The 11,247-nt window shown below is 44.5% G+C and overlaps 1 protein-coding gene across 1 annotated transcript; it reads right to left on the reverse strand.

Annotated features, from left to right (window-relative positions):
- Positions 1-7,109: 7,109 nt before the first annotated feature.
- LOC132584230 (olfactory receptor 14A16-like) lies at positions 7,110-8,054 on the reverse strand. Its single transcript, XM_060256046.1, has one exon. It carries the CDS (start codon positions 8,043-8,045, stop codon positions 7,110-7,112), a length of 936 nt encoding a protein of 311 aa, XP_060112029.1. The 5' UTR covers positions 8,046-8,054.
- Positions 8,055-11,247: the final 3,193 nt, after the last annotated feature.

Raw genomic sequence — 11,247 nt, forward strand, 5'->3', positions numbered from 1 at the left:
CCCAACAACAGAACGTAGATTAGGCGCCAAAAAGGGGGCCCTAGGCCCCTGATAGGGAATCCGAAACCCCAAGCTAAACCCGTCCTGCAAGTATCGGGCATCCGCCTTGCACGGGTACATGAGTAACCATTTATTGAGTGCCATCAGGCGGATGGGGCTGGGCCCCTTTTCCAGGGGGGTGCTGACCACCCCCGCCGCTCCCAGGGCACTTACTGCCTGGCCTAGACTTAGATCTGCTGCAGGCCAAAAGTGCATGGGCCCCGCTGCAGAGCGGGCACTCATGTCGGAATTTACAGGGCTTCCTGGGACACACACCCTTAGATGAGAACTCCCAGCGGAGCAGCCGGGTTTGAATCGGCTGGCCCGCGGTAACGCGGGCCCCTGTAGAAGACTGTTGTTGTTGTTGTACCCTCTGAACTAGATGGCCGCTGTCAGACCTATCCCCGGCGTTTGGTTTTGCTGGGGACATCGGCTGCAGCCACAGCTGCTGATTTATCTGGTCCCACGGCATTCCAGGGTTGACTGTGGCCCTCATACGGAAAGCCTCGTTGTATTGCAGCCAGGCTGCACCGGCGAAGTCCGTATACGCCCAATAAACAATGTCGATATACTGAAAGAGGGCCGTCACCCGAGCCGGCTGTGCCCTCGCAATAACTCCAGCATACCAATTTGCCCAGGACCTATCAACTTTTCTCCGTTTCAGCTTCTCCTTCTCCTTGTCATCGAGCTCGTCTTTACTTTTCTTTTCGAGCTCTCTGAATAGGAGACTGAACACGTCCACGTATTCACCACGGAGAATTTTCTCACGTGTAGAAGCTGTCAAGTGGTCATCCAAGGGCAAAGAGGTGTCACCATAAGGGAGAACGTGGAAAGGGATATTGGCGTAAGGGTTGGGGGGGTAAAACCACCCACTGCCCTGAGCCACCGGCCAAGCCCCCTGGAGCTGAGCAAACTGCTGACCACCCCACGGCAAAATACCAGGGGTGGACGGAGGGGTAGAAACAGCAGGCGGCGCAATAGCGCCCGCCTGCTGACCAACCGGAGCAAAGACCGTACTGGGCAGGGGGCTTGGTGTATGAAAACCCCAAGCCCACAGCTGAACCGAACCCAACTGCTCGCTAACTCCTGGCTGCCCAACACCCCAAACTACCCCAACCGGCGTTGCTGGGGGAGGAAGTTGAATGGGGCCCCACGGCCACCCTTGACTTGGCTGAAGAAGGGGCTTACCACCGTCACTCGGGAAGACGCCGATGCCACCAGGGGTCTGCAGCCCACTGCCACCAGATGCGCCGCCACTCGATGCCGCACCCGATGGGCCTTCCTCAGGATCCTCCTCCTGGTCTGGTTCCAGTGGTGATTCTGGCTCAGCTGGCCCACCCTGCAAGGCAGAAAGATGTGCGAGCACTTCCGCTTCAAAAGTCAGCCGTGCCAAGCGGCCAGAGGCACGGCGACGACCCTCCCAAATGGGAGCGCCCCTAGCAACTCTTTCCTGCTCCAGGGCGTCCAGCTGACCCATAATGGCCAGCCGCACACGCTCACTTTGCCCAGGCTCTTCCACTGGGGCCCCCTGCTGGCCCCGCCCACAGGGTGGGTGGGCGGGCTGCTTGCCCTTTGATTTGCCCTGCCCTTTTTTAGGTGCCATCCTACTTGCCACTATAGGCACGGGCCAAAAATCAGGAGAAGCTGCCCACTGACACAAAGAGTTTCCCTACTACACCCCCACCCCAAATTGGTTTGGTGGTATAGCAGTTAAAGTCAAGTAGGTGTCACCCAGACTCTGCTAAACAAGCTAGAAGCCCAGTCCAAACCCAAAGTTCCCCCAGACTATGGACTCCCCAGTCCAAAGGGGAGGAGGGGTGGTGGGAGGGGGTGCCTGGAGGAACAAGCCAAGCACACGTCACCCCAGTAGCTGGTGCAGGCAGGCCCAGGCCGACCCGGCCAAAAAGAGGGGGAGGATGGGGTTGCAGGTACCACCAAGCCTAATTTCCCTGCAGAAAGCCCAGCGTCTAATGGTCCCTGGGTAATAACAAGACCCACTCCGACTGAGCACCCAAAGAAAGGCTACTGCCTAATGGCCGGCCAGGAGCCTGCGAAACAAACCCCACTAACAGGGGCCGCTGCGCGCCTCCCCCGAGCGGCGGGGAAAGAAGAGAGTCAGAGCCTCGTCGCCCCTAGGGCCGTCGCCCTGAATCGGCCGCTAGGCCCTGGGGCTGGTAAATAGCGAAGTGCCGCGCTAACCTCCCCCCGATACCCGGACCGCTAACGGCCCCCGCCGCGCTGAACAGCTGAGCCTCGCAAGCGCTGCTTTGCCGGCCGCGTGCGCTCCTCACAGCCGGAGGGGCTGGGAAATAACGAGGCCGCTGCGCTCGACTCCTGGCTCAGGCCGACCAGGCCGCCAACCCCACACGCGCTCCGAGGCTACTTAGACCATGCAGCGCCGACACGCCGGCTGCACGCGACGCCGCCGCACAAGGAGAAGGTAAGCACAGCCACACCACTCCAGGAATCCCGGTCCTGTCCCTCGTCAGCTCGACGCGCCGCGCACGTGGCTCTCCTACCCAGAGAGCCAAAACAAACTGCGTAGCAGGAGGGCGGGAGCCGGGGCTTATAAAGCCCCAACTCCCCGCCCCAGCAAACACCCGTATGTCGGGTGATGCTGCTCCTCCCTCCTTCCGGGAGGGGCAAAGACGGCCCCCAGCCTATATTCCTGCGAGCAGGCTCGGCTGGGTAGGGGCCGGACCATAGTGTCAGGAATGAACTAGTGCTATGAGCACTGAAGAAAAATAATTTTTATTTCATGATGAACTACAAATAAAACTATTCTCAAACCAACTGATCCTGGGCAAATTATTTAGTGATTTCTACAGAGTTCAATTGGGTTTATTTTCTGTATGTAAGCATAGGATTTCCAGGGTTGCAATCCCACATGCTAAATATTGTAGTTTCAATTGCCTATCAAGGCACTTTCAAACTGGGTTTTGCCAGTTCACATGGTAAAATCCATTTGGAAAGTGCCCTGGAAGTGGATTAAAATTGCATTATTTAGCATTTGTGATCACAGCCCAGATGCATGATGTGCCAAGCAGAGCAAATTCATGTGAACTTCAACAAGCATAACACTCTGTATGTCAGATAGTAAAGAGTCCAGCAACACCTTTAAGACTAATAAATTTTACTGTAGCATAAGCTTTCAAGAGCTGTGTTTCTCAAAAGCTTATACTACAATACAATTCGTTAGTCTTAAAGGTGCTACTGAGCCCTATTATTTCACAGCAATTAACTAACATGATTAACTCCTCTAGATCTCTGTATGTCTTAACAGCAATGATTATTTACAGATAATTTATAAAATTATGATTTCTTATGATGCCCTTGCTGAATTATTTATTTCAAGGTGTTAACAATACCTGAAGATGCCTTCAGGGCTGGCTCTGTCACTAGGCAAACTAGGCAATTGCCTAGGGCACCACCTTTCTGAGGGCACCAGATTGGGCAAACCCCCCATGTGACTCAGTGATGTTATCAATGCAGGGAGGTTTGCCAGAAGGTTGCCTTGCTTAGAGTGCCAGATAGTCTAGGGCTGGCCCTGGATATCTTATGTCTGTAAGCAAAATACAGTTTTCTCATCTGTGATCCACTGCGCTGAACCCCCCCTCCCCCCCCACTATTGCATACTATTAGTCAAAGGCTGTTTGAACTCATCTTCATACATCTGCATGTACAGATTTATATGCATTTTTTCTTTTCTCTTTCCAAGATGAATATAAGAACACCTCTCTTGGATCATTCCAAAGGTCTATCTAGGCAGTATCTTGTTTCCCACAGTGGTTAACCAAAGGGTCCAGAATGCCCACAAAAAGAGTATAGACTGCTGCTGTACATCACCAATTGGCTTTCAGAAGAACTGCCTCCTGCATGGAGATCTCATGGTGCTTTCATCTCAATTCATATCGTAAAGTTTTTGGTTATTTTGTGGGGGGGAGGGATCTGCTGGTCTACTCACCTAACTTGGGCTTCACTATTATGGGTATCTGATAAAATAAACAGCTATCTTGTCTCACCACAAAGGCTAACACATTTTTTGTCCTAGTATAAGCTGTGCCCTATGGATATTTGTTGATTCACAATTGTTTCCCAACATGCAGCTCTGTGTTCATCACTATCCAGTTCCATCCACCTTTTGTCCCTTTTTTTTCTTTCACTAAAGCTCTGTTGTACTGTTGAAAATTCAAAACTCAAACTTAACTGTCAAAACATTTGAGAGTGCTGTTGTATTAGGATATTATTCATCTCTTCCCTTCCTTCAGATGTTCTGTTAGGTCAGTAAGAAGATGGGGCTATATTTTGGAGATGCATTCTGCTGTACTGTTGTGGGTATTTAAAGTAATTTTCAGCAATGTTACATATGTTTGAATCTGGGTCATGGGAAATGCATAATGAATCTCCTGTTTTCCCCCCCTCCTATATGTTATAAACCCATGCCCTGCAGCAGCGGGGGTTAACCATTTCCCTACAGGCTACTTGTAAAACACAAACATCCATTAAGCTGCTTTTTCTAACTTTGGAAATACATAGAAGCCAGTTGCTGCTGCTATTGTTTTGTTTTCTGCCCTCTGCTGGGAACAAATTGTTTGTAGTGTAGCAGCCATTCTTATCAAGCTTTCTGGGCCATGAGAAAATGTCCATGCTGAACTTTGAAATTGATAACAAACAAAACAACTGTGTTAAACAACAGTAACTTGGTAGATTTCTATTTTTTTTATTATAAATATTATACTTTTATCACTAAATTTGTGTTGCCAAAGAACTACTGAAGACACCAGTATATCTTATTTCTTCTTGAAGTGTCTAAGCTTTATGGAATATTCAGTGAGTCCACAGTTCAAATTGTGTTCTCTTTTCTCTCTCCATAGGGATATAGTCTCACATAGGCTGTGAAGGACAATGGAATGTTGTCCTTCACAGCCTATGATGTTTCCCCAATGGGATGTTGAAATTATTTTATGTTTCCAAATGCGTTAGCCAGCTATTTTCATTAGAGTGTATCAAGCAGGGCTTTTTTTGAAGACAAAACCTAACAGGAACTCATTTGCATATTAGGCCACACCTTCTGATACCAAGCCAGCTGGAACGGCGTTTCTGTGCATTCCTGATCAAAAAAGTCCTGGTTTTGATGCTGCCACATGCAGCTAGAAGGCTTTATCAAGAGCTTTCAATTATACAATCTCTGAATTACATTCCTGCAGTTCCAGTTTCAAAAATTGGCAACAGTTCAATTTTTTCCAGAGTGATTTCTTCCAAATGTAGTCACAGTCTCTGTGGAGAAACGCCATCTTAGTTAATGGTGGTGCTTGGTTGGGAGGGAACATGAAACTGCTAAGGCAGGCTTTGGGGCCTAGCCTTCCCTTCATTCCCTCCTCCCTTCCGGAGTTAAACCATCACCTCTAGGGGGAAAGCCTCCTAGAGGGGCAGGAAGTTCTTTTTTTTATTGGAGTGAGGCAGGAAAAGGTCAGTTCTTGGCTGGCACTCAAGGAGAGAGGTTGTCAGTCTGTGGGCTCCTGACTGTGGGAGAGGCCTTCTCCTGGGGGAGAGGAGGAGTGGACTCCAGGCAGTCAGACCGAGGAAGTCATCCACAAGGCAGGGCAAGTTTAGACCAGGGATGGGAGGATGCGTTTAAATCCACCTTTTATTTGTCCTTCTGGTTGCTGTTCAGGTGCTGTGCTAAACTTTTACATGCAACTGCTTTTGTTATTTTTTTTTGTTTTTTCTTTCCTCTTTTTCTCTTCTAATTAAATAGTTTTACTGTTTTGAATGCTGGCAGTCAAACTTTGTACCACATAGATCTCCAACCGCTTCAGATCACGCTGCTTTATGAAGGGGGACCCGGGGAAAGGGGGAAGGCATGTAGTTGGATAAGGTGCCAATCCTCCAGGGGTTCCCCGAAGAAGTGCTGTGCCCTCTGTGATACCCAAGTACAGGGTGGCAGAGGACCTTGAGGCCTGGCCTCAGAGCTGGAGATGGGGATTGGGAGTCCTGTTCCTCTCAATCTGAACCCCTGGGCTGAGCAGGTGGTGGCAGCGAGCTCAAGTGGCCGGAGGAGAAATAGCTCCCTCCAAAAAGGGGGGGGGGCTTGGAAAACGGGGTCTGGTAGGCAGACCGGGGCTGTTCCGTCACAGTCTCTGAATACCATTTCCACAGTTTCTTTCAGGTTCAAAAGTTGACAACAATTCTACCTCCCACTGTGACATGCAGATGTTCCCAAATAAACAGAGGATTGTCTAGATAATCTCTGGGATAAAGGGTTGCATAGCGTCTGGTGCTGGTGGCACCTCCCTGACCCAGCACTCCAGCATATGATGTATGATCTTCTAAGCCCCTGGCTTTCAATTGAAAAGCTAGCACTGCAAGATGCCCTTTAATGGTTTGGACAGTCAGGCCCCTGCTCTGCAAAGCTACTTCAAACTGTAGAAAATGTTCAACCAGTGCTAGCCACCGCAGACCAAGCTCCTGGCTGCTACAGGCTGAAAGGTGCCCAGGTACACTTGTATGTCACCCTCATACCTGGGGATAGTGATGCCATGACTGCCTGTTTGACTTCACCCTGTAAAGACTCCATAATTCCTCCAGCATTGAGTCTGGGCTCTGGTTTGCATTTGGGGCCAGCTGACTGAACCATTCCCCCGGAAAGCAAGAAAAGGCATTCACAATGTAGTTGTAGCCATGAACATAATATAAAAACCACAGACAGCATACTACAAATGCTGCTATCAGTCTCATGACCAAGGGAGACCTCGAAGTGAGCTTGTTAACCACCTGTACTACTGCCTGGTTAGCACACCAGAACCTAACCATCTTGTTCTGGAGCTGTGTGTGCCACCAGTGTACCACCACCATGGGGAAGAATTAGAGAAAAGTGAAAACCCTTGTAAGGCCAGAAACTGCTCAGTCCTGTGGTCAGTGCTGTGCACACCAACTTCCTTGGGAAAAGACCCTGAACCCCAAGCTACTTGTAGCATTGTACATTGACTACACACTGGCTATGCATTTCAGTGTGAGCTTTATTGTGAAAGCAAAAAAACCCAAGTTGTACCGTGCAGTAGCAAATTGGGTCATGTGTTCATTGAAAAGTATCTAAAACCTAAAACTTTTGCCATGCCTTTTTTGATCTCCTTGTTTCTTATACTGTAAATCACTGGATTCAACATGGGTGGAATCAGGGAATAGATTACAGCAAATATCAAATCCAGTGATGATGGAGTGTTAGAGACAGGTTTCAGATAGATAAAGCAGGCAGTGAATAAAAATGTGGAGCAGACAATGATATGAGGAATGCAGGTGGAGAAAGCTTTTTGCCGTCCCTTTGTAGATGGCAGTTTTAACACAGTGGTGAAAATGTGCATGTAAGTTACAAGGATATAGACAAAACAGCCCAGTCCAAGGACAATTCCAATTCCAATAGTAGTCATTTCAATTATATTAAAGTCAGAACAAGTTAATCTTATTAGTTGAGGGATATCACAAAAAAACTGATTGACTATGTTAGAGCAGAAATGGGTTGCAAAAGTCCCAGTTGTGTGCATTCCTGCATACAGAATACCAGCAATCCATACACCAACAATCATGTCCCTGCACACATTCCTATTTATTACCATCTCATAATGTAATGGATTGCAAATGGCCACATACCGGTCATATGCCATGACTGTCAGGATGCAGAAATCAGATGCTGCAAAGGAATGAAAGAAGAAGACTTGAGCAACACACCCTGAATGTGAAATGTGCCTGGTGTTCAGGAGGGAATTGATCATGGATTTGGGGACAATGACTGAAATTTGACCAATGTCCTGCATGGCCAAGTTCATCAGTAAAAAGTACATGGGGGTGTGCAAGTGATGGTCTAAGGCTATTGAAAAGATGATCAGGAGGTTCCCTGTGACCGTGGCCAAGTACACCATCAGAAAAGCAATGAAGTGTAGAAACTGCAGTTCCCGAACCTCTGAGAATTCCAGGAGCTGAAAATCAGACACAGTGGATTTGTTGGACATGTTTGACTGAGTAGCATGTTCTTCTATAATCCTTGAAGGGGGGAAAAAAGCACATAAGGAAAACTAAGAATTAGCACCTTGTCCCTCTTGCCAAGTTCTGAAAGCTTGCATGCTACTTTGATTGCTTTGCAGTGACCATTAGTGGCATGACTAATATGTTGCTTAATCCTTGAAGAAGGAAAACTGTCAAAATCACAGTCTCTTATAGCAGGTATTTAAACTGGTGTCATAGAATTGGATTTAAGTGAACAATAGCACTCTAATCCAAATTGTTGACTTGTTCTAACTTATTTATTCATCTTTCCTCCATGTTTAAGCCCCATCTTTTGACTGGTTAGGCCATAACTAGGTACAGAAAAGAAAGTTTATATTCTTCCCTCCTCCATTTTATCCTCACAACCACAACCCTATGAGGTAGGTAAGGCTCATTTAGAGTGACTGGTCCCAGATCACCCAGGGAGTTTCCTTGGTAGAGCAGGGATTCAGACTTGGATGTCCCAGATCCTAGTCTGACATTCTAACCCCTACATCAAACTGGCTCTCTACTTCTAGTCCAGGTAATAGTCTGAAACCAGCCAGAACAACCTAAGGTTGAACCCACAGTTTGAGTTCTAATGATAGGTGCAGCCTTCTTCTGGTTCAAGGTATCTTCCATTGGTGGAAGTGATATATTTCACTAGCACAAAGCTCCTTGTGCTAGAAAATACAGCAATACAAATAATATGCAGAAAGGTTGATACAAAAGGAATAAACTGCCCAAATGTAGCAGTGCTATAGTAAGGTCCAGGTCAGCAAAATAGTCCTTGTTATTCTTGCTGTTAGATTTATATAAGGAACTTACTCTCTTTCTTTATGGAATTCTTTGAGGTCCAGATGCAACCAATGCCACAGTATACCATTATGTACCTTGCAGATGTCTTAGTTCATCACTGGCACTGCACCTCTTTTTGAATAAAAAAATATGCCTCACTAACTGCCAGTAAGAAGTTGTCCCTATTGGGCAGAATTTAATTAATACATATATGGTTTGTGTTCCTGGAGCCTTACTCCCATGCATCCAACACCCCTGGGAAGTATAAGCATATAGAGAACAGTTGACTTTGCTTGCACATTAGAGACTTTCTTTGTTTTAAACAATTTTATTGATAACATATGGTAACAATATCCATTTATATTGTCTCTAACTCTAACCCATATGATATGTTCTAATCCCCCTCCCTCCATTACTAGACTCCCACCGAAGTTATATACTTAAAGTTAACTTATAAAAGTACTTTTAACTATAAAAATCAAAATTCATATTCTTTTTCTAATACTTAATCATTACTAAAAAATTGTCTGGTGTCTTTTTACATTCCATTCTTTCTCTACATAACATCTAAATTTCTTCCACTCCCTTTTAAAAACTTCCAAATCATAGTCTCTTAGGATTCTTGTTAGTTTATCCATCTCACTCCATGATAAACTTTCACAATCCAATCCCATTTCTCTGGTATTTTTTCTTGCTTCCACAACTGCGCATACAATGTCCTAGCAGCTGAGAGCAAGTATCAAATTAAAATTGTATCTTCTTTTAGAAATTTTTCCATTTGTAATCCCAACAAAAAAGTCTCTGCTACTTTCTTGAAGTCATATCCCAAAATTTTAGATATTTCTTGTTGTATCATCTACCAGAACTTTTTCGCTCTTCCACAAGTCCACCACATATGATAAAAAGAACCTTCATGTTTTTTACATTTCCAACATCTATCTGACATTTTTTTACTCATCTTTGCCAATTTTTTGGGAGTCATATACCACCTATACATCATCTTGAAACAATTCTCTTTAATACTCTGACATGTTGATATTTTCATAGAGTTCTTCCAAAGATATTCCCATGTATCCATCTGTATTTCCTTATTTACATTAACTGCCCATTTAATCATTTGAGATTTTACTACTTCTTCTTCTGTAGAACATTTCAACAATAACTTATATATTTTCGATATTAATTTTTCATTATCTCCAAGCAGAACCTTTTCCATTTCTGTTTGTTCACATCTAATTCCTTCAGATTTAATGTCATTTTCCATCAAGCTTTTTATTTGTTGCATTTGAAACCAATCATATTTGTTGTTCAGCTCTTCAGCAGATTTCAGTTCAATTTTGCCACCTTGCATCTTTAATAACTAATTATATGACAACCCACTCTCTTCATCAGATTCAGCCGTTATTTCTATTACTTCTGCTGGTACTATCCATAATGGCTTTCTTTCATCACCATATTCCTTGTACTTTATCCATGTATTTAACAAATTATTTCTGATATAATGGTGAGGAAAAAAAAACATCCATCTTTTTTCCCCATAATACATATAAGCATGCCAGCCGAATTTGTTTCCATGAGCTTCCAGCATTAAAAGTTTTTTATTTAACAACATCACCCAATCCTTTATCCATGCCAAACAAACTGCATCATGATATAATCTTAAATCTGGAAGCTGAAATCCTCCCCTCTCTTTAGCATCTGTTAAAATTTTCATCTTGATCCTTGGCTTTTTTCCAGCCCATACAAATTCTGAAATTTTCCTTTGCCATTTATTAAATTGTTTACTGTCTTTCACAATCAGAATAGTTTGAAACAAATATATTATTCTTGGCAAAATGTTCATCTTAATTGCAGCAATCCTACCCAACAAAGACAAATTAAGTTTATTCCATTTCACCATATCTTCTTCCATCTTGTGCCATAACTTTTCATAATTGTTTTTGTACAGATCAATATTCTTCATTGTTATCTCTAAACCCAAATATTTAACTTTAGAGGTAAATTCACACCCTGCCAGTCTCTGCAGTTCTTTCTGTTTATTTAGTTGCATATTTTTACATAGAAATTTTGATTTTTCTTTATTTATGTAATGTCCAGACAATTCTCCATATTCTTTTATCTTAGCTAACAACAAAGGTATCACTTGTATCGGATTTTCAGTTATAAACATAATGTCATCCACAAATGCTCTATATTTATAAGAGAATCCTCTGATTTTCAGTCCTTCTATTTCTTTATCTTCTTGTATTTGCCTTAGCAAAATTTCAAGAGTCATTATAAACAACAATGGTGAAAGCGGACGTCCTTGTCTTATACCTTTGCTCACCTTCATATTGTTTGTAAGATCTGCATTTAATCTAACTTTGCATGTTGTTCCATATATATTGCTTT

Source organism: Heteronotia binoei, chromosome 15 (assembly GCF_032191835.1).
Source record: "Heteronotia binoei isolate CCM8104 ecotype False Entrance Well chromosome 15, APGP_CSIRO_Hbin_v1, whole genome shotgun sequence".
Taxonomy (NCBI): domain Eukaryota; kingdom Metazoa; phylum Chordata; class Lepidosauria; order Squamata; family Gekkonidae; genus Heteronotia; species Heteronotia binoei.

Coding starts and splice junctions, on each gene's coding strand:
- LOC132584230 (XM_060256046.1), bottom strand. CDS start 8,045: ATGTCCAACAAATCCACTGTGTCTGATTTTCAGCTCCTGGAATTCTCA.